This window comes from Squalius cephalus, assembly GCF_949319135.1.
Source record: "Squalius cephalus genome assembly, chromosome: 1".
NCBI lineage: Eukaryota > Metazoa > Chordata > Actinopteri > Cypriniformes > Leuciscidae > Squalius > Squalius cephalus.
This window is the reverse complement of record NC_137122.1, coordinates 37,990,642-38,014,734: the sequence shown is the minus strand read 5'-3', so window position 1 is coordinate 38,014,734 and position 24,093 is coordinate 37,990,642. Positions and strand designations below refer to the sequence as shown.

Genomic DNA, 24,093 nt, shown 5'->3' with positions numbered 1-24,093 from the left:
AATTTGCTCTTCCAAGAACTGGACTTTTCAAGAACTTCCAAGAACTTCCAAGAACTTTTCTTTCAGTTCCATCATACGACTTCTTGTATATTGCTGACAAAAGAGCAGGATCTGTACTTTTCCAATATCCCACCACTGGCCTAAAGTTTTATACTTTAACTTTCTCTCTCTCCACTCTCTCCAAAACAGAGTACATTTTTTTACAAAATTTATCTTGAAATAATTATTATGGTATTATGGTGGGAAGTGCTATGTGTTATGGTCATAGTTACCGCAATATAATGATAATCAGAAAATGGTGTTGGCAAAATGTACTATTAAGAAACCTTCCTCTATTATTCCTTTGAACATAAAATCTATCAAGTCTTGCACCAGAGACTGTGTTAGAATTAATTTTCAACCATGTGTATTGTTTATCTCTAGGGAAGGCTTCTCTCCAAACGTCTACAAGATTGTGAAACTGAACAACGGTTTTGAGAGTTTCAGACAAATTGTGATTAGGTTCAACATGATTCCGATCCATAATGTAATCAAGAGTACAATTAAAATCACCAGCTAAAATTATTATTTTATTATTTGGTATTTTTGAAATATTTTTTTTATTAAAAAAAAAAGAAAAGAAACTCTTTCTACACCATCATTAGGAGCATAAATGTTAATAACTCATATAACTTAAATTCTATAATTTGCATTCTGCCAGGTATTATTTCTTCAGCTCTGCTATCTTGTATTTGTATATCTGAAGAAATATGAACTGCTACACCAGCACTAACATTTGAACCATGGCTAAGGAAAGATTTGCTTTCCACTCACTTTGCCATTGCACCTGATTATTCAAATCTGTGTGTGTTTCTTGCAGAAAAACTATACCCGATTTTTTCCAATAAAAAAAACAAACAAACAAAGCACACCTTTTTTCAGCACCACGACACCCATTAACATTAAAATATCCAAAGTTTAAGGATGCCATGATGCTGACTATTAATAAAGAGACAAAAGGCGTCTGAACACAGGCTAAGGATTCTTTTCTCTCCATTAAAAAAGAAAAGAATATTCAAACCTTCTTTACATTGCGGTTTACTAGGGGTGTGCATTGGCACTGCCCTCGATTCGATTCGATTACGATTCACCAGGTAACAATTCGATTCAATTCGATTCTACGATGCATTGCGATGCATCAAAATTCTACTGCACACACTCAAGGCAAAATTTTCATCAGTCATTAGGCAATACAAGCAGTCAGATATTGAACAACAGATTTTATTGGCTGCTATGTGTGTATTATCACTCTCCTGTATCTTTGACATTAATGCCATTAAATAAAATAAATTGAATGGTACAGGGTATTGGATATGGCATTTTCAAACCTGAAAAAGAAAGCATAAATCACTGCTTTCAGTGCTTTGAATGAGAAATGTTTCTCTTCTCTCTGCTTGAGAACCATTTGAAATTAAATTTCAACTTTATTGTCCAACTCAAGGCCAGAAAATAAACAGTGTAGGGTGTAACGGTTCACAAAATTCATGGTTCGGTTCGGTACGTTTTCGATACAGCAAAAAGAAAGAAATGCCAGAGAAATTTCCTTGATTTTTTTTTTTTTATTCTTTTTTTATTAGAGCTAACATCATCAAGTATGACATTTTTTTTTTCTTTGAGCAATGATGGAGCTATAATTGACTCTTCTTAGGAGCATATAAAACAAAACAGCTCCTTGGAAAGAATTAAATGTAATATTTTGTGCTTATAAACAAATGTTTATTTTAGTTCAGATTAACATTTGAGGGCAGCAATGTTATAATGTCGAAATAAATCCGACATAACGTTACTTGAAAGCATTGTAGCCTACTATTCCTGCCAAACTTCCAAAGTTGCAGTTAGTGTTACTACAGTAAATCCATGGTGAATGTTGCTGATCTGTGGACACTGGATAGTTCATTCATGTCACAATGTTTCTTCCTGGTTTCCACATCAGCGCTGTTTGATCCGTTAATAACGGAGAAATGTGAATGTTTCTCACTAGATCTAGCAGCGATATTACTACTTTAGTGGCGAGTTCAACTGCTTTCTTTACTGGATCTCTTAGTGCTGTGTGGTATAAGATCGGCTCGCGCTGCGTTGGTCCAAACTGATAAACAGTCCGTCACGAGTAGCTCAGTTTCGTTCCGCTTACATTGCGTTTGCCATTTGATGTTATGGTCGCGCCAGCGTCTACATTATGAGCGTGCTCGCGACGCGCTTATATTTGAAATAAGAATAGAATGAATAGAATGAGGCATTTATATAGCGCTTTCATATGTACTACTGTACTCCCAAAGCGCTTTACAATCATATCAGGGGTCTCTCCTCAACCACCACCAGTGTGCAGCATCCACTTGGATGATGCGACGGCAGCCACAGTACAACGGCGCCAGTGCGCTCACCACACACCAGCTATAGGTGGTGAATCGTGCATACCCCGCATTGCGATGCATCGCCGAATCGATTATTGTTGACACCACTACGGTTTACCGTGTTTTTTTACCTTTGTTATAATTTTCTTAAGGTTTGTGTGTCGGCTACATCGACTGTTCCTGTGGGGCTGCTCGTGGAGTTTGAGGGGATGGAGTGGAAACCCTGCACACATGTCCACAGTCGAGGTGATGCTAGATCCGATCTCTGTGGACAGTTATGGTGTGAATGAGTTCTCCAATCCCCACTGGTCCCGCCCAGCTCAGACTTTTCTGTGTCTCCAGAATTCCCGCCCAGCCTCCCTCTCCTACCTCCTCTACCACAGCAAGCTAGTGTGTCGACCCCGCCTCCGCTGGTCCCTTTCAGCACCCCAGCTCATCTATCCACCTGCTGCGCTGCATGGATGCACAATCTAGCTTCCAGTCATCAGCTCCGTCCTGGCAAAAGAAACCCTGGGCTCCATGTCAACCCTCCGAGCCCTCACTCGCTCCGTCGGGGTTTGTCAGTCAGGTGTTGACCCTACTACACCGCGGTCTTCCACTCCTCTGGCTGTGCTTTGTCTATCCATCCCCTTGCCTCTGTCAGGCTCCTTCTTTCTTCCAGCATTGCCTTGGTCCTCGCTCCCTCTGGCTCCACCCCGGCCTGCCGTCTCCTCAATTCCAACTGGGACTCCTCCACTAAGGCTGTTTCTATAGGCAAAGGCAAACTAGGTGGTCACCCATTTTTTATTTATATGTATTTTATTATTATTATTATTATTTCTATTCTATTATATTTGCACTAAGTGCCTGTCTTTTTGGCAAAAAGACACCCGCCTCTAAATATCTACAGTGGCATAGGTCGTAGAGCGTGAGGTGCTTGAAAGTAGCTTTTGACGCGTTCGACCCGAGTTCGAATCCGCCTTTTGCCAGACTCGCTATACTCAGCCTATATAATTTGGCATTCTGTTTGTGCTGTGTGATTTAAAGAGAAGTGCGCACTTTGCTCACGCAATCAGCATGGTGATCTGGTGTTTTCTCCAAAATAAAAGCTCAAGGGTTTATTTCTTGCAAGTGAAGAAATTAGGACAAAAGTATTGTAATTTTCCTATAGTGTAATGTAAAATATACTTTTGAAATATTCATTTTAATTTATACAGTACCTTTATAGGCTATATGGATTTTATGTCGATCATAGGAACATTTATATAAATCATAAACACCAGTGATAATTAAATTTAGACTTGAGACTTTATATCATAACTAAAAAGATGTTTGAGCCCTCTTTAATGTCCAGGTACAAGTCAATGCTTTTTCTTTGTTCAATGTGCACAGTTGATGGATTGAAGCCGGTTGAAGCTCTTAATTTCAAACTCTCAAAGGGCACCAGACTGATGCATTTAACCTTAAAATGTACAAAATTGTCTCGCCTAGGGTGCCAATAGGGGTCCTCCACTGTGGTCTCCATCTCAATCAGTCATCACCATGGAGTCATTGAGGGCTTCTCCACCATGGCTCCTTCCTTCCTCAATGCTGCCGTGGTATTCCATCCTGCTGGTCTCTGGCTCCCTCTGCTCCTGGCTCCTCCCTTTTTCCACTCCCCATATACTGTTTTGCCTGTTCCTACTGTGTTTGTCTCTTTCCTGTTCCTCGTCCTCCACTGGAGCCTCCGCCCACCCTCCTCAGTTGGACTGTTAAGGCACGACGACGCACCTTTCTGGAGGGGGCGTACTGTGACATATATTATCTGCTTTGATTCTGTTTTCCTGTTTGCCCTGTTATTTGACCTGTTTCATGGAGTGTGCCAGTTTGTTCCCTTGATTATAATTCCATTCACCTGTTGTTCAATTAATTCATTTAGCCTGTGTATACTCCCTGTTTTGTTCAGTTCTTTGTTGAGTCTTGTCTTGGTTATGATGGTGGATGAATTTTCCCCATGATTCTTATATGTATTCTTAGGATTATTGGATTAAAGACTCTTGATTGAGCTATTCGTCTTCGTGCACTTACTTACACAGCGACTCGTGACAGTGCACAATAAAGTTCAAGTACAAGTCCACATTTGCTTGCAGAGTATGTGGTTTAAACAAAGTAATAATTACATGCTTGATGCAAAAATATACAAAATCAAAAAGACTGTTAAACATCAAATGTCAGTGTGCATCTAGAGAAGAAAAGCATAAGGTTATTCTAACAGTTCAGTCAGGAGCTCAGAGAGGTTTCATTTTGACAGTATCACCAGGAAGCACCTGCATATTTGTGGGAAGAATATATCCGGTCTGTTAAAAATATATTACATAAACAGTCACAGTTAGCCACAGTTAATTGTGATATTTAGTTCAGCAAATATAAAGATTGGATTTTAAATATATATATATATATATAAAATCCAATCTTTATATTAAATACATTTGACAAATCAATTGGATAAAAACAGTAATTTAAGTTTACGAAATAAACCAAACTAAAGGATTACAGTGTAATAGTGTAATTGTGAATGGAGATGCAAAGGTTTTAGTGAAACTGAAAAGATTATATAGCAGGAAAATAATAATTATGGCATATTAGGGAAAGAGGCATCAAAATACACACACTCAATACGATAATATTCAGGAGTCATGACATGCAGTAAATTCAATGGAGATGTGCTGCAGAGTGCTGTACAAACAGGTGCATCTTCATACATAGATCATGTCATATTGAGATTTGCCCCTTAACATTGTTGTAAAAGATGTAGAACATTTGGAGCCAAACTCTATTATAAAGCCCTTCTTCATTTCTTTTTATTTAATAAATTATTAATATTTCAGAATGTATATACCATTTAGGATCTATAACTAATTGAACTGTGATGCCAGTTGGTGTACACGGTCAAGTAATAAATCAAAAATCAAAAATCAAAAAATAAAAATAATACCTTTTTAATTTTCTTGTAGATTCTCTGTGTGAAGACTTAAGGTGAAACATTATGATGAAAAAGAGAAACACATTATGGATAAAGTGATCATTAATTTACAGATGTTTCTGACATTTTTGTTGTGAACTAAAATACTGTGCCCCACCCCCCGTATACACAGAGTGACAGTCCATAACAAAAACAGACCTCTCACAAGAAAGCTTTTCATCAGATCCTGGTGTTTAAGTTCCAGTCTATATTTTGAGTCTGCTTGCAAAGTGTGGTTTAAACAAAGTAAATATTATTTTTGATTCTAAATATATAAAATAACAAGGTTATTGTTGGAGACCAAATGGAAGTGAGCCTCTAGAGAAGAAAAGCATAATGTTATTTTAACAATTGGATTCACTAGTGATAATTCATTTACAGATGCTTCTGATATTTTTGTATTTGACTGAAATACTGTGCCCCCGTCATACACAGAGAGACAGTCCATCACAAAAACAGACTTCTCACAAGAGAGCTATTCAGTCAGATCCTGGTATCAGAAAATAAACATTTATCATTAAAATTAGTGATAATTAAATTTTCATATGTCAATGCCACTATTTATTCATATACAAGAAAGAGCTAGTTTGAGTATATAAAATGTGGCTATAACTTAAAAATTAAAACTTGAGATTTCATAATCTAAAATGACGCTGTAAGATTTGCGGTCCCAATATACCTCATTTCAATGACCCAGTGCTGAGGGAGAAAGTTATCTCATCTCACTTTATTGGTACTTTTGCCTGAGTATATATAGTAAGAATATGAGGCGAGTTACACAGAGTTAACCAATAAGAGAATACCTTCCATCATATAGGAATACATTGAATAACAAGTCCATATGGTCAGTTTCTGGCTAGCTTACAAGCACATCTGCAGCCAAGAGGACCCTATACAGAATAGGGAGAATAGGAGACCATTCCCCATCCTAACCTAGAGGTCCACATAATGATGAACAGATGTTGCCAGTACCTTCTTAGAGAACAAAGAAATCCTTCTGTCATATTCTACGTCCTAGAATTCTTTCAGACGCCATAAAAAATTATACACTAATTTGTTGAGGACTGTTTTAAGAGGTCATTGTTAATTGTAAGGGGTTTATGAAATGAAATGTTTCACTGTGGCCACTCCATGCACAGTGATGCATGCCACCTCAAATTCTCCTCATGCAACAGGCTTTACAACAATCTCTTGATGGACTCAGCACATTCTAAATAAAGCTATAAGCATTTAAAATGTTTAAAGGCATATTTGAGATGTGCAATGCCATTATTATGCCATGAATTTATTTAAACTAGAAATTTAGCCAATAGACTAAGCTGTGGCCCATTACAGATGAAAAGGTTTTTAACGATTAACCAATTTTTGTGTCTTGGACTGAGGTTTTTGTCATAACTTTTATCACTGTGGCCGCTGTATTGCACAATGGTCCAAACCATATCAAATACTTATGTTTATTCATGGGCCGCTTAAGAATTTTACCATCCCTTCAAATAGCCTACTTGAAATGTCAATATAAGCACAGTCAAATATGCACTAGACCAGCCTGGTCTCATTGTTAATACGTAGGTACTAATACGTAATTTTCAAAGATAGAAAACGTACTTTTTTGTACGTTTGGATGTATGCTGAAACGTATAATATGGACATATCTGCAACGTTTAAACATAACATTATTACGTTTTTACAGCTAAAAAATGTTAACTATTTACGAATATTTTATATCATAAAGATCTGTATAATTTCCTTTTTACCATTTATAGATTATAAATGTAAGATCCCTTAACCCTACTCCCACACGGTCAATGAGGCGTGACGTCACGCACCTCCACGCGCCTCAGCCCGCCAGAATGGGTGTGGTTAGCGTGTATAAAAGAAGGGCCCACATGCTGAAATTCTGGTTTTCATAGACTGAAGCGAAAAAACTTGTTGCGCGACACGGCAGGTTACGCAATACTCGTTCCCTCTTCTAGAGAGAACCGAGGTTACGTTAGGAAACCAAGTACGTTCTCTTACGAGAGGTTCTCTCGTATTGCGTAAGTTGCTTACGCTACGGGAACCCCTTGTCAACGCCGTGCGCGCCGAGCATCCACTGCATGAGTCCCAGGGAAGCCCGGGGAACACAACAGGCGGGAACAGGCGGCCAGCAACGCGGGCCAGCACATGTCATAAGCACTTCATAGGGATACAGAGCGGCTCTGCCGGTCTATTGTATAAACATGGAGAAGCGCGGGCCAGCACAGTACATAAGCACATGAAAGGGAGAATATAGAGCGGCTCCGTCGGTCTATGCATAGAGAGTATAACGCCTCGGGTTACTATTGTAACCCTCGTTCCCTGAGTAGGGAACGAGACGCTGCATCGTACTCGACGCTTTGGGGAATGCCCTCGGCATGACGCGTCTGAAGTCTGTAATGGAACTAGTCCAATCTTGATTGGTGCTGTGTCTTTCGTCACTCGTGACGTCGCATGTGATGGTGATCCGGAAGCTATATAAGGACATTGGAACATAGCCGCGTCAGCTTTCGAAGGGTCGAAGCAAGTCGTTCTCAGGAGCGCGAAAAGTGTGGCCGAGGGATTTAGCGTCTAGGGAACGAGGGTTACAATAGTAACCCGAGGCGTTCCCTTTCGTAAGGGAACTCCCGCTGCATCGTACTCGATGCTTTGGGGAACGAATACCCACGGCGCCACACTGAGAGAAATATGCCCTGGTGTAAAGCATCTGGCACACTCACGGACGATAGAAATGAGTAGAGGGCAGATCCAACTAGCTTGTCATAAGATTTGGTGTAAGAAGGGGAGGTCTGGAGCCGGAGGCTCGACTGACCTCATGGATGGGAACCCCAGACAGTAGAAAGTATTAGATAAGAGGTGAAGGCAAAAGCGCACCTTGTACTTCAGATATGAGTGGTTTCTGCAGATAACCAACTGTCTAATTGATAAAGGGGAATAGCTCCTAACCCTTGATACATCCCTAGATGGATTGACTCAACCCAGCCCGAGGCCTAACATAGGAACCTCCAAGGCTAAGACCCTGACCATCCGACACATGCGATGGAGGATGGAATACCTGAAGAATCATGATATTGCCTACAGGCACCTCAGTGCCGGGGCAAAAATAATGTAGAGTGGCTCCCACGCTAGCAAGTAAGAGGGGGCACCACCACTCTTCCAGGGAGTAATACGAGAAGGAAGCAGACTCAATAGATTCTTATATATATTCATGTATTTCACCCACAGGACATGATGGGTGCCAGGGATAACCCATCAGCCTGATTCCAATAGGCTGGATGACAGGATTCATCCTCCAATCTACAGGAACATAGAGTTTTAGTGGTAATGTCCCTACATGCCCACCCTTAGAGGCTTGTGGAGGGCACAGAGGCCGCCACAGAGGCCCTAAGCATGAACGGGAGATCCCGTTAGAGAACAGGATGGAACACCAGTACTGAAGCCAGTGGGCAGTAATTAACTAGGTTCAATGTCGTCCCTAACTTTACATTTTTAGTTCCTAGTAGAGTGGGGTTCTAGAGTGGATGACCTGACCACCTCAGTGGAAAGGGCAGCCTATTTATAGGTTGGTCCCCCTCAGGGGCCAGACCCATAGTCTCCATAACTCTCTCCTAAGATCTCTCCTAATAGGGATTTGCAATGGAGGACTCTCCAAGAGACTAATAAGGTCCGAAAACCAAATTCGGGCCGGCCAGTACGGAGCTACAAGGAGTAATCTCACACCGTACCTCTTGACCCCTTCTAGAACCCCAGGGAGCATAGCGATCGGGGGAAAAGCGTACTGACGTGACCTCGGCCACATCTATACCATGGCATCCAAGCCCAAAGGAGCTGGATGTGAGAGAGAGTACCAGAGCGGGCAATGAGAGTTATCATGAGAAGCGAACAGGTCAACCTCCGCCTGGCCAAACTCTCTCCATATAAGCTCAACCACTTCAGGGTGGAGCCGCCATTCCCTGGGCCTCAGCCCCTGCCTCGACAGGATGTCTGCTCCCAAATTATCAACCCCAGGAATACAAATAGATCTAACAGAGAGAAATTTATCCTGGGACCAACGAAGAATCTGATGCGCCAGTCTACAAAGAGGGCGAGATCTCAAACCTCCTTGGCAGTTGATATAAGAGACCACCGACATATTGTCTGTCCTAACAAGAACATGATGGCCTCTGAGGTCCACAAGGAAGTGCCTCAGGGCAAGAAAATACAGCCAACATCTCCAGCAATTAATATGCCATGAGAGATGATGGTCCTTCCAAGTACCTCGGGTGTAACGGCCCTCCATAACCGCACCCCAGCCTGTGAGGGACACATCCATAGTCAAAGTCCTCCTCTGACATGGTGCTCCCAGAACCAGGCCTTGAGACAGGAACCATGGTTCCTTCCATATGACAAGAGAACGAAGGCATCTGCGCGTAACTCTGACCATGCGAAAGGGGTTTCCCAGAAGAGAAAAACCCCTTGGTCCTGAGCCACCACTGAAAGGCCCTCATATGGAGCAGACCAAAAGGTAGCTGCAGCCATAAGACCCAAAACTCTTTGAAACTGTTTGACAGTGATGGCCTGGCCTAACCTAATACTCTTCATTGTGTTTAAGATAGTATTTACACGAGCAGGAGACAATTGTGCCCGCATCGTGACTGAGTCCCACTCTACACCCAGCAACGTAGTCCTCTGAAGAGGAGTTAAGGATCTTTTCTTCACATTGAGTCTCAACCCAAGCACCTCAGGTGACGCAAAACAACATCTCGATGTTGAATTGCTAGTTCTTTCGACTGAGCCAAAATGAGCCAGTCATCTATATAATTTAAGATACGGACCCCGTGAAGTCTCAATGGAGCAAGGGCTGCGTCCATACATTTAGTGAAGGTGCGAAGGGATAAGGCTAGGCCGACTGGAAGAGTCCGGAACCGATGCGCTTTTCCCCCAAAAGCGGATCTTGGAAACTTCCTGTGATGGGGTTAAAAGGGAACGAGGAGTTAAGGAGCTTGTGGATCTATCACGACAGACCAGTCCTCGGAGCTGGTCTGACTGACAGTCGGTATCTTGAATTTGAAACCCCTCGGAGGTTGATCCAGTACCTTGAGATCCAAAACAAGGCCTTACTACCCCCACCTCGGGGTATCTAAATATGCCATTATGGGGACCAGTCCCTCGAGACTGGCCTCGGCTATAAATTTCCAAATGGCTTCGGTGACCTGAAGCAACTAACTGGCAGGAACTAACCGAAATATGCTCTCTACAGACCTCCTGAGAGCTGGCGAACTCGACAGGGCTGCAACGTCTTCGGGCAGACACTGCGATTTGTGTTCGCTGGATGCCGATGTGTCCTGAGGCACCATCGGCGGCGGGAAGCAGACATCGATTTCATAAGGGCTGCATAATGGGGCGAGACTTTTGTACTCACTCTCCTGGGGGAACGCCCATAAGGGTCGGCGTGTTACGACAAGACCTCTTAGTCTAAGCCATCTTAACCCGAGAGACAGTCCTCAGACCTGTCTGGGAGGGCTTCGAGCGAGAATATTTCCTCTGACCCCAAGCCTTATACGGGGGGGCACGAGAGGCAACCTTCTCAAAGTATGAGGAGCTGGCGGCTGTCCCCTGAGGCTGCCCCCTGGCAGCAACCCCATGAGACCTGGGGCCTCATTTATAAAGCTTGCGTACGCACAAAACGGGGCTGAAAACATGCGTACGCCAGTTCCTGCGCAAAACGTACGCCAGTTCCTGCGCAAAAGGTGGGATTTATAAAGAAAAACTTGACGGGAAAATTTGCGCACCTGCACGCAAACTCTGACCCATGCGTACGAACGTTTTGGAGATGGAGATGGAGCACTTTGGCGACACCGATGGTGAGCTGGAGTTAAATGTATTTTTGGTCACTTTTATACAGAAAATCTAAAGAAAATTAAATATATACAGAAAGATTATACAAATACAATTTCAATCACCAAGCCTGTCACTTGAAGCAAATATCCATTCCTTCTTAAATGTCCGCGGCAGCGAGCGTGTTGAGCCGTTTAGTGAAACTGACGCAAATAACAGTTTAAATAAATAAAATGCTTCTGATATAAACATTTATATTAAATATGCCATTCAAATTAATGGAGTTAAACACTTAAACATGAAATCATTACTGAAGTTACAAATTTTTTTTAAATTCAATCATTAGAAATATTTGTTGTGGATGCGATTGTTTTTGAACACTTTTCCTGTGGCGTGCTTTAATGTTTTAACCACAGAGATAATTGCTTATCATGATAATACCAGATTGTCTGAGAAAATAGTTTCGTGCAAATAATGCCCAAGGCCTATCTGTTTCCATTAAAAATATAAATCAATTAAAAATACAATTCGGCAAGTGGAAAAGATTGAGAAAAACTCTCTCTGAAATGTATTTTACACTATTTGATTTATGTAGGCTATTCAAAAACAAGGCAAGGATAGACAACTACTTGATTTGTATTAATGTAATGTTTCTTGTAACGTTTATATCATTTGCATATGATTATTCATCCACGTGATAACGTTTAAGTTATCACGTGGATGAATAATCATATGCAAATGATATGTAGATGAGGATCTGCATAGTAAAACTAGGTGTTGTAAGCTCCATATATGGTTATTTCAGGTGGAGACGCATGTACGCACAATCTTCCGCTGACTGGGATTTATAAACTGAATTCTGCGCAGGTTCTGGCGTACGCACGGTTTTATAAGTCTGAATATTTTTTTGCGTACGCCATTTTTGGCTTTCGGGCGCACGTACACTTTTAGTAAGGTTCCTACGCACAGTTTTATAAATGAGGCCCCTGGACTGACAACTGGGGATAGCTGATTGTCACTCTGCCTCCTGAAGCCTCTCGACAACGGTTCTTGCCGCGTCGCCAAAGAGGCCAGAAGGCGAAAGGGGAGCATCGAGAAGGAAGGCCCTGTCCTTCTCCCCGATCCCCAAGCGATTTAGCCATAAATGTCTCTTCTGAGACGACTAGTGCTGCCATAGAACGGCCAATGGCACGGGCCGTCTCTTTGATAATATGGAGAGATAAGTCAGCCACTCTACGAAATTCAGTAGTACCGTTGAGTGAGACCTCCCAGTTATCATCCACCTCTTTGAGGAGGTCAGCCTGGTATGCCTGTAATAACCCCATCGGTTGTAGGCATGCACCGGATCGACCCACCATCATATATGCTTTCCCTAACAAATTCGATGTACGAGATTTGGAGGGAAGTGTCTGAGCTATAAGGGGTGACGCAATGTCGGGGAGAAAATATTTTGCAAAATATTCCTCAACCCGAGGCATCACCTCATAACCGTTCTCATTAGATTCCCTAATGGATAAGTAAATATATACATGGGGGGAAAATAATTGAGATGAACATGGATTTTTCCACGATCTCGATACCTCAGTATGGAGATGAGTGAAAAAGGGAAGGCTCTGACACGAAGATTGTGACTGGGTCTGCAGGAAGCGCTCATTTTCCGTTTTATTTTTCTTAGTCACTTCCTGCTTATTAAATGGCCATTAAAATGTTTTTTGTTTTTTTTTACATTTAATTTAGCCACTGCCCTGGTTACAACCTCCAGCAACTCCTCAATAACGTGAATATGGGGTGGCGAATCCCCATATCCACGTGATTCGGTGTTGATAATATCTAACTCCTCGGAGCCAGATAAATCAACGCCGTGTAGTTAACACGGTCGGAAGAAGCCGCGCAGTGCGGCCTTCCGAACCGTGCGCGAGACCAGTGGAGCTGGTTAATAAACACTGAGAAAGGGTCGCAACCGTCTCAGTATTATATGCCAGCCCCACGTGCGAATCCCATGCATACAAGCGGCGCGCTGCCTCAACAGACGCGAGACCTGATGCACTGGGAACGCAAGCCTGATCTAATAGATCGAACAGGCTCAAACGGGAGCGGAGCTTTTTCATAGATAACTGAAAACAGTTTGCACAGACAGCGCCCTCGAGCACTGCCCGTGCATGCTCCACTCCCAGACAAACAACACAGAATGAGTGCGTGTCATCCTCGCTCGAATAGCGTGAGCAAGGGGACGCACACCGCCAGAGTCATTTCTCTATATTCGCCATATATATTGAGATAGACAAACAACACCAAATAAGACGTACAGTCACACAGAACGCTTGCTGAAGACAGAAAGCTGACGCGGCTATGTTCCGATGTCCTTATATAGCTTCCGGATCACGTCACATGCGACGAAAGACACAGCACCAATCAAGATTGGAGTAGTTCCATTACAGACTTCAGACGCGTCATGCCGAGGGCATTCCCCAAAGCGTTGAGTACGATGCAGCGGGAGTTCCCTTACGAAAGGGATCAACGCAGGCCAGCACCAGTGCACAAGCGCGTGATGGGAAAAAAAAAATTCAGAGCGGCTCCGCCGGTCTGTATATAGAGAATCTCATTCCCTTAGTGCAGCTTACCAGAAAAGCTAGTAGTACATGAAGTAGTCTGCACATGAGTGACTGGGCAGAACATACATATCACTTAAACTGATAACAGTTTAGCCTGCAAGGCGGGAAGTTCCAAGTTATAAAATCTCACGAATGTAGAGGGGGAGGCCCAGCCTGCCGCCATAAAGATGTTGTGAATAGAAATCCCGCTGGACCAAGCCCACGATGAGGCCATGCCTCTAGTGGAATGAGCTCTGATGCCCAAAGGGCACTGCAGGTGTTTGGACGCATAAGCTGCTGCGATAGCATCCACTATCCATCTGGACAGGCTCTGTTTCGAGGCGGCGAGACCCCTGGTGCGCCCACCAAATGAAACAAAGAGCTGCTCAGAACGCCTAAAGGCGGCGGAGCGTGTGATGTAAACACTCAGCGCCCTGACGGGGCATAAGAGGTTATCACTGTCCTCGCTATCGGATGCTGGCAGAGCCAGGGAGTGCCGATCGCTTTGGGGACGTAACCGTGTCTCGGTTTGAGGATGACTTTGGAGTCATTTGGTCCGAACTCGAGACATGCGGGGCTAACAGACAGTGCGTGTAGATCCCCCACGCATTTTACTGACGACAGAGCTGTCAGAAAAACAGTTTTGAGCGAAAGGTATTTCAGATCCACAGATTCTAACGGTTCAAAGGGAAAAGCTTTCAGGGCCTCTAGGACCAGAGAAAGATCCCAAATAGGAACCAAGGGGGGCCGCGGGGGGTTCATCCTCCTGGCTCCTCTGAGGAAGCGGATGATAAGCTCGTTCCTTCCTATTGCACAGCTGCGCGTCGTCTCCGCAAACGCTGCAATAGCCGCAACGTACACTTTGAGCGTGGAGGGGGACCTGCCCTTGTCCAACAGCTCTTGTAGGAAGGAGAGCATCCGTGAAACCCCACATGTGTGTGGATCCAGACTCTTAGTAGCGCACCATTTAGAGAACACTGACCATTTAGACGCGTAGAGCCTTCTCGTGGAAGGAGCTCTAGACTGCGTGATCGTGTTTACGACCCCTTCTGGCAAATCAGCGGGTATCTGTTGATTATCCACGCATGCAGAGACCAGCGCTCTGGATGGGGATGCCAGATCGATCCACCAGCTTGAGAGAGAAGGTCTTTCCTCACCGGGATCGGCCATGGGGCTGAGTGCGACAGCCTCACTAGCTCTGGGTACCAGATTTGGTTCTCCCATCGCGGGGCTATGAGGAGCATTGAGTGGCGCGTTTCCCTGATCCTCTTGATTACCTGTGGTAACAGCGAGATCGGGGGGAAAGCATACAGCGGGCGGCTGGGCCAGGTTTGGGCCAGCGCGTCCTAGCTTTTTGAGAAAAACGTTGGGCAGTGAGCATTGTCCTTTGACGCAAAGAGGTTGACTTCCGCTCTGCCGAACAAGCGCCACAGTAGCTGGACTGTCTGAGGGTGCAGGGACCATTCTCCTGGGGGATTGTTGTCTCTGGACAGACTGTCTGGACCGACATTCAGGTGGCCTGGCACGTGCGCGGCTCTCAGCGAGCGCAACGAGTGCTGAGCGCACACGAGAAGGCGTTCTGTCAGTTTGCAGAGATTCCTGGATCTGACACCGCCCTGTCGGTTCACGTAGGACACCACAGACATGTTGTCCAAGTGGACTAGCACATGGTGGTCCCGTATATGTGGGAGGAAGCGCTTGAGCGCGTTCTCGACCGCTATCATCTACAAACAATTTATGTGGAGGCATTTCTCCTGGTCTGACCACAGGCCAAAGACCGGTTTGCCCTCGAAAAGAGCGCCCCAACCTAAGTTGGATGCGTCCGTCGAGATAACTTTTCGGTGCGAGACGGCTCCCATTGTCACTCCCCACTGGTACCAGTCGGCCGCTAACTAGGGTCTCAGTGCTGAAACGCAGCTCTGAGTCACTCTGATTCAAATGCTGCCGGACGCCCAGGCTCGGTGAGGCACTCGAGCGTTCAACCAGCATTGTAGCGGGCGCATACGCAGTAGACCCAGCTGAAGCACTGCTGCAGCTGATGCCATACAACCCAGCATCCTCTGAAATGTTTTTAGAGGCGCTGCCCAACTGGAAAGACGCGGCCAGGTGTCGGACACGGCGCGCGCGCTGTGCCGACAGCCGGGCCGTCATTGCCACAGAGTCCAGTTCCAAACCCAAAAAAGAGGTTGACTGACTGGGCAGTAACGAGCTCTTGGTCCAGTTGACCGTGAGACCCAGGCTTTCCAGGTGGCTGAGAAGCACTGTCCTGTGAGAGATAAGTTCTTCCTCTGACTGTGCTAGAATCAGCCAATCGTCCAAATAGTTCAAAATTCGCATGCCCTGACCTCTCAGGGGAGCGAGAGCCGTGTCCATGCACTTCGTGAATGTACGGGGTGCTAAAGACAGGCCGAACAGCAGGACGGTGTACTGATATACCCGACTGTCGAAGGCGAATCTCAAGAATGGCCTGTGACGGGGTACTATCTGGATCTGAAAATAAGCGTCTTTCAGATCGAGGGAAATAAACCAGTCCCTCGGGCGAATCTGCGTGGATCTGTCTGGTTGTGAGCATTTTGAATGGTCTTTTCATAAGAGCTTTGTTCAAATATCTCAGATCCAAAATCGGTCTGAGAGCTCCGTCCTTCTTGGGCACGAGGAAGTAACGGCTGTAAAAGCCTGACTCGCTCAGAGAAGGGGGTACTGGTTCTATAGCCCCTTTGCACAGGAAGTTTCGCTATTTCTGCACGAAGTAGGTGTGCTACTTCCCCATTCACTCTCGTCTCGGTCAGCGCTTGAAAGCGCGGGGGACGGCGAGCGAACTGCAATGCATAGCCTTCTCTTACTGTGCTCAGCACCCATTCTGACGCCCCTGGAATAGCTTCCCACGCTTTCGCGTGTACGGCTAGGGGCAGAATGGCCTCCGGGCTCTGATTGCCGCGTTCCGCGGGTTCGAGAACCTGATTCGGAGGCGCGGGCGCAGCGCGCGCGCTTTCGGTGCTTGAATACGGCGGCTCGCATGCAGCGATGGCTGGCGATTTACACACAATGTCCCAGTGGCATTGGACGGGGGAACATATTGTGCGAGGAACGACGCGCGAGAGCGGCGCCGGGGGAGAAGTGTCTGTCAGTATGTGCGAGCTCTCGAGGGCGGGCACAGGACTTACATTTGAGATATGACCGGTAGTGAGAGCCCGTGTAACAGAGCGGGCAGTAGGGACTTTAAGCAACAGCTGCGAATGGAACGGCTCCGGCGACCGGAAGTATGCTGTCACACCGCCGTAGCCAAGAACGTAAAAATCACTAAGCAACCGTAAACAGGACAGGGCAGCGCGGCATTAATTCATTTATTGAGATACAAACAAAATGTCATTTAAAAAAGCAAGAGAAGGATTGCTTTTGGCATTAAATGACAATCTCTTGTCAGAAGAGGAGTTTTTACTATTGTATGATGTAAATAAGTCTAAAAACCTAGATTTACTCTCACGTTGTAGCGACTCCGGCAAATCAGCTGTTCTCCCGTAGTAGACCGTTACAGTAGAACGTCGCAAAGTAGCAGTTAAATTCGCGCATGCGCAATACAACGCCAGAATGCCGTTGCCGTTCCACCAGAGGCTGTTGCTTAAAGTCCCTAGTGAGTAGGTGTGGACACGGGGATGTGGACATGTGACCTACATTTAACACTCGAGCGGCTTTTGTCCGCTTTATGAGAGTGGGCTCTGTGAGAGACACGGGGTTTATAGTGCTTGAGTGTAGGGGTGAACACAGAAAAGTGGGCACATTTTCTACATTTGAAACACATGCGGCGTGAGCCAGACAACCAGACATAATGCTCTTTTTGAGATTTCTCTAGGTCGCCATGATAACGGTGGTTGTGTGCAGGCGAGCGGGTAGATTTACCGGCTCGTTGGCTGCGAGGTAAACGTCTGCAGTAGCCATGACAACGGGAACTGACAGATCGTGAAGCTTTGACGGTGGTCCGGCAGCAGCGGGACTTAACCGTCTTTTCCTCTTTCGAGCTGCTAGGAGGACTTCGCGGGCTCGGGTTTCAGCGTGATCTTAGGCCGGGGTCCCCGCGGGGGAGGCGGCCTGTTGTGGCTGGTCGAGCGCGATCTAGGGCGGCCGCCCTGTCGTCACTGCGAAGACGGAGGTCGAGCTGGACGCTGGGCGGAGCTTTGCGCAGGCTGGTCGCGAGGACGGCGTGCGGCTGAGCTCGAGCGTCGAGGCAGGAAAAGGTTCATAGCATGCGTGGTTTTCTGTACCTCCGAGAAGCGGTCCACGATCCCGTTAACCGCTGGGCCGAAGAGGCCGGTGGGGGAGAGCGGGGCGTTGAGGAAAACGGCGCGCTCTGACTCCCTCATGTCGGCGAGCGTCAACCAGAGGTGCCTCTCTGTGATGGTCAGCGAAGACATGCACCTTCCAAGAGCCTGGGCAGCGGATTTTGTGGCGCGAAGGGAGAGATCCATCGCGCTGCGCAGATCCGTAATAGAAGTAGAATCCGAGCCTCTCTCGTCCAGATCACGGAGGAGATCAGCTTGGAGCATCTGCAGTACTGCCATGGAGTGCAGGGCTGATACAGCCTGTCCGGCGGCAGAGAAAGCACGGCCGATGAGGGCTGATGTAGTCCTGCAGGCTTTGGATGGGAGGGCAGCCTTTGAATGCCATCCAGAAGGTGGGCAAAGGTGCGCTGCAACCGCCTCTTCCACGGGGGGAATAGCATTATACCCCTTCTCGGCGGCGCCGTCAACCTGTGAGAGCGCCGAGGAGGCATGGGAAGAAACTCTCGCGGAGAATGGTGCATTCCACGATTTAGAAAGCTCGTTGTGGAGCTCTGGCAGGAAGGGTGCAGTCCTGGATGCGGGTGTTCGGCGGCGGCGATGAAGAAAGCAGCCGTCGAGTCTGTTCGGCGCTGGCTCTTTTGGCGGTGACTACTTGAGGCCAAGCTGGTCAACGGCCTTAGTGAGGAGGCGCAGAAGTTCCGCATCCTCGCCGGCTCGAGTACGGACGGATTCCTGGACTGACGAGGAGGCAGTGGACCATTCCTCGCTGTCAGAGGCCAGGATAGAGCAGCTGTCAGTCGGCGGCGTCCTCATCCGCTTCATCCCCTGAAGCGGCGGCGCGGGCGAGTGCCGGCGGCTGCGCGGCCGGGAGGGGGGGCGTAGAGGGAGAGAGAGAAGCTAGAGGGAAAGGTTCCGGCGAGCTTTTAGACGCCACATCGGTCTCCGGTGGTCTCTGGGAGTGGCGCTTCTTTCTGCGCGGCCCAGCAGAGACAGGCGGAGCGACAGCTTCGTCGAAAGCTTCAAGTCGTGCCCGCAGGGTCGGCATTGAGAGCCGCCCGTAGAGATTGCAGTGGCGGCGTGCTCGCGGCCCAGGCAGAGATCGCAGATGAGGTGGCGGTCTCCGTTGCTGAGCGGGGCTCGGCACGAGCCGCAGGAAAAGCGAGGCATTTTGACAAAAACGCCTCGTGCTCTTTTAGAGAGAGAGAGAAAGTGTGTGTCGCAGCGGCGAACACACACAGCAGAAAAGGATATGTCGCCGGATGGCGTAGCAGGCACGGATGGCTGAAGGCGGCCGGCTTCCTCAGACGCTTCCTAAGCTTGCTGGTCGCTGAATTCAACGGCGGCGGCTCTCAAGATCCAGCGATGCGAAGAGCTTCGCTGAAGACATGAAAATCAGAATTTCAGCATGTGAGCCCTTCTTTTATACACGCTAGCCACACCCATTCTGGCGGGCTGAGGTGCGTGGAGGGCGCGAAGCACCCTCATTGGGCGTGATGTCACGCAGGACTCACTGGTAGGCTGCTGCAGTTGCCGCAGGACAGCCAATGAGCACGCTTATACAGCCTGCTATGGTCTGCTGGCTGCTGCACTGCGTTGACAATAAATACAAAATTAAGGATAATTTTTTGGCTTCAGATCTCGAGAAAAGACAACTTTACCCGTAGCAACTTACGCAATACGAGAGAACCTCTCGTAAGAGAACAACAGACAGACACGTATAATCACAATAATTTATTTATTGAGAAAATCGTCCCCTTGGAATTATAAGGTTCTATCTGCGTTCTGAGCAGTTTTGAGATATTGAGCTTCAAAGTTTTTGCATTACATATAGGAAAATGTATATGGGGAACAAGTTTCTTTCAAACATGAAAATAACAGGGACCCTAAATGTATTCTAAATATACAATATCAAAATCCTCTCAAATTTGTAAATGGGGATTTTTGGAATGGGTCAAATGCAGATAGAACCTTCTAATTCTAAAAAAACACTTTTCGCTTAGAATTATAAGGTTCTATCTGCCAAAACATTATTTGAACACTAAATATAAAATTATTAATGTTGTAACAATGTCTCAACATGTGTTAGAAAGTAAAATTTTATCCTTTCTATGACATTTATTTCATATTTTTAGCACTTCCATGTATTTAGGACATTTCAAATTAAGCAAGGTACACTCTCAGAAAAAAAGGTACAATTTTGTACCAAAGAAGGTACAAACCCTTGTCACTGGGGCGGTACCTTTTACTGGTACAAAATTGTACCTTAATATAGAGGAACAAATTTGTTCCATTCCAGTTTGTACCTTAAAGGACATGATTTGTACCATGGGCAACCAAAATGTACCTTTTGTTTTTTAAAACTTGTTGGTACAATATTGTACCTTTATCAAAGGTACAAATTCGATCTTTTAAGGTACCACCCCAGTGACAAGCCCCTTTGTACCTTAACTGTGTCAAATTTGTTCCTACGAGAACTATTAAAGGCTATTTTTCTATTGAATAACAAGCACATTCAACATCTGAATCCAAAAGGCATCAATTTAATCATTTCTGTAAATACATATCAAATACATATGAATGTTTGAATACTTTCATTCCAACTTACAGTAAAGTATTTCTTTGTGTAAATACATCAAAGACTTCACAATACAATAAAGACTTAGCAAAATTAACAGAATATCACTTCTTTAAAAAGATTTGAAAGAATTTAAAATGCAATTACACTAAAATGTTACAGTACATAAAATATATTTTCTCATCTACAACAAAGCTAGACATGTTTTTTTCCTCCAATTTTCACACAATACCCTTGCATTTATTTTACTTTTTTTAAAACACCATCCTCCAACCCGAACTGCTCGGTAATTTCAGATCCCTCCATTTTTACACTGCTGAAGATTCTTCTCTCAATGAAGACACGTCCAGTCAAGAAGTTCCCAAGATCTGCACAGTAGGTTGAGATGTAGCCAGTTCTTCCTGAACATAATGAAGAATCAATATTAGAAAAGACAGACGTAAATTTATTAAATTTATACTCCCAATGACGAGCTCAAATTTGACCTCTAGACTTAAGGGATAGTTCACCTAGAACTGAAAATTCTGTCATTTACTCGCCCTCAAGTTGTTCCAAATCTGTTTACTTGAACAAAAAAGAAGATATTTTAAGAATTGAAAATGAAACAGTTGATGGGGCCCCATTAACTTCCATAGAATATTGGGGCCCCCATTGACTGTTTCATTTTTTGGGTGAACTACAAATCCTGCAACATCTCGTTTGGCATCCATGTGATGTGCTTCTATAACGGATTTCAGCTTAGCCAACCTCAACAATTTTACTTAAAGGGTTAGTTCACCCAAAAATGAAAATTATTTTGTTAATTACTCACCCTCATGTCATTTCACACCTATAAGACCTTTGTTCATCTTCAGAACACAAATGAAGATATTTTTAATGAAATTCTAAGAGCTTTCTGTCCTTCCATTGGGAGCAATGCAACTAACACATTCAAGGCCCAGAACGATGAAAGACATCATTGAAGTAATGTGACTCCAGTGGTTTAACCAATTTTATGAAGCAATGCAGGTGCTTTGTTTTAGCAAAAAACACAATTTACCACTTTATTTAGTAGGGGGAGCACTACGACGCATGCGAATTGTGTTGACTCAAGACCGGGTGTTGTTCCGTGAATGTGCTTTAGATAATATTATTTAGTTAATAGAGTAGAGGTAAATTATGTTTTTTTTTGTTTTTGTTTTTTTTGTGGCAAAACAAAGCTTACATCGCTTCATAAAATTGAGGTTAAACCACAGGATTGTTCACTTGGATTAGTTTAATGGTGTCTTTACTACCTTTCTGGGGCTTGAATGTATTAGTTGCGTAGGCTACCAATGGAGGAACAGAAAGCTCTTTCATCAAAAATATCTTCATTTGTGTTCCGAAGATAAACGATGGTCTTACAGGTTCGGAATGACATGAGGGTGTATAATTAATGACAGAATTATTTTTTTTTGCTGAACTATAAGGAATCTTGGAAACACCTTAAATCAACCACAGCATGCATTCGGTCCATTTTCTGAATAACTGAAATGCAGATAAAACAAGTTTCACACACACACAAAAACTTTCTGCATTTTTACATTTTCCACAAAGGTTTAAATGATTCACTTAAAGCTTCATATAAAATACCCAGAAAAGTAAAATGTTAAAACTAATCCATTTGAATTGAGAAGTTTAGTAAAAAATGTCTGAAGAGACTACCGCTTGTGGAACCCAGGTTAAATAAAGGAGATCAAGTGTAATTTATTCACAATTTATTAACATCTAATTTCCTTAATAAAGGTTTAAAAGTGATGTGTAAAAGCGATTTAGGTAAAACTGTTGAAGTTTTAAATTATTATTAGTTGATTTGTGATTGACCAATGAGAATGCTCCGTCATCACGCGCTGTGTGTGTGTACGCGCGCGCGCCTGTGTAACGAGAAAAGAGAGAACTGAACGTAGAGGAGAGAAGACGTGAGTAATCTCCGTGATCGAAGATAACATTATATAGTTAAGAGAAAAGTAGAAACACCCGTTAATTTGATTCATTTCATATCGTGAAGTGTAGAAGCTGAGTGAATGTTATTGAGTCACATTTTACTCCGGTGAGTCAGCATAACCTTATAAATGGAAAAAGTTCATGTATAAACTTAATAACACGATGAAAAAATATTAATTTGTTCGATCAAACAATGCTTAATTCCATTTTCATGTCGCATTTCAACCGTCTGTGGGTATAGACCAGGGCCTGACCACACGCCAAATGCGGGTGAATTCTGCAATTGGCGGGTAACACTGTCAATCTACCTGCCACATTGGCAGGTAGCCAATGAGAATTGACAGGCGATCTGGCCAATCATAATCCGCCTTTTTTTTTTTTGTCCGACAAAGCAGTCAGGAGAGTTCAACGTTGGATGATTTGAACTTGAAAAAACGGAGTGTACTGAGTAGGCCTACTGACATCTTTCCGCAGTTAAAACTTCATTCCTTCTTATGTTCATTCATGTTTATTTATGCTATAAATTAACTAGAAGGAAGAGATGATCGGTTCACAAGCAGCTTTAACTGAGGCACCACAGCGATCTGTCAAGACACATTACAGAGCCACAAAACGGTATTGTCTAAATTTCTTTAAAAATGACCAAATTTTAACGTTGATACTTTGTTTAAAATCAAAAGTAACCTGGACTGTCTTGTCTGTCAGTGTGTTGTCAGTGTCCTCCTCTTTGCTGCGCGATGTGTTTTTCATTGCGTGAGGTGGTTTGGCGTGAGCGCGGTGTAGCTTGTCGGACATAGCAACAGTAACTAAAGCGGCTGGGTCTTTGCGTTTTTTAAATTTTTTTGCAACTGTTGTTCTTTGACATTTAAACGAAGCCAGCCATAACGCACCAAACGCGAATATGCGTCTAAATTCGCGCCTGACGCACTATTCGCGTATATAAATGTGTATTCTTACAAGTTAAAGAACAAATGTTTGTGCAGTTCCTTTTTTTTTCACCTTTTATGAGGCAAAAAAAAAAAACTGGCTGATAAAAAGTCACTGTGGCAGGTGGATTTTTAAATCCACCTGCCACAGTGGCTGGTGGTCAAAAAAGTTAACTTCAGGCCCTGAAGATGTATACATAGATGTCACCTTGGCTACTGCAGTTCATTGGAACCAGAGCCATATAGAGAGAACGAAACCGTAGCCAAGCGACATCTAGTGTATATATCTATGCGGGTATAGATGTATACACTAGAGGCGTTTCTCAATGTCAAGGAAGGATCCTCGGAAGCCAGAATTCCGAGGATGCTACGTCATCGACATCCGTCGAAGGACTGTTCCAATGTCGAGGCTCCTCGGAATTTCAACCAAGGACTGCGTCCTTCGTTCGAAAAATATCCCATACACAGGAAAGGATGCATATGAGTAGACTTCGCGCTCTTCACGCTCTCAAATCACCCACAATCCTATGCCCGCAGCTTTGCTATCTTGTTAAAAAAAT

The 24,093-nt window shown here is 44.5% G+C and overlaps 2 protein-coding genes across 6 annotated transcripts in view; both read right to left on the bottom strand.

The window, feature by feature from the left end:
* The window catches only part of ighd (immunoglobulin heavy constant delta), a 790,210-nt gene that overhangs the window by 16,222 nt on the left and 749,895 nt on the right, over positions 1-24,093 (bottom strand). Inside the window, exon 1 of one of the 5 annotated variants that reach the window (XM_079864372.1) lies at positions 6,499-6,570. The exons of the other annotated variants lie outside the window; for them this stretch is intronic. Within the exon in view, the coding sequence (XP_079720498.1) occupies positions 6,499-6,503 (5 nt within the window). The 5' untranslated portion in view covers positions 6,504-6,570. Of the gene's footprint in view, positions 1-6,498; positions 6,571-24,093 lie in introns of those variants that run through there. 5 annotated transcript variants of the gene reach the window in all.
* Positions 1-24,093, bottom strand: part of LOC307154331 (uncharacterized protein) — a 780,250-nt gene that overhangs the window by 93,517 nt on the left and 662,640 nt on the right. The gene's annotated exons all lie outside the window — the stretch shown is intronic.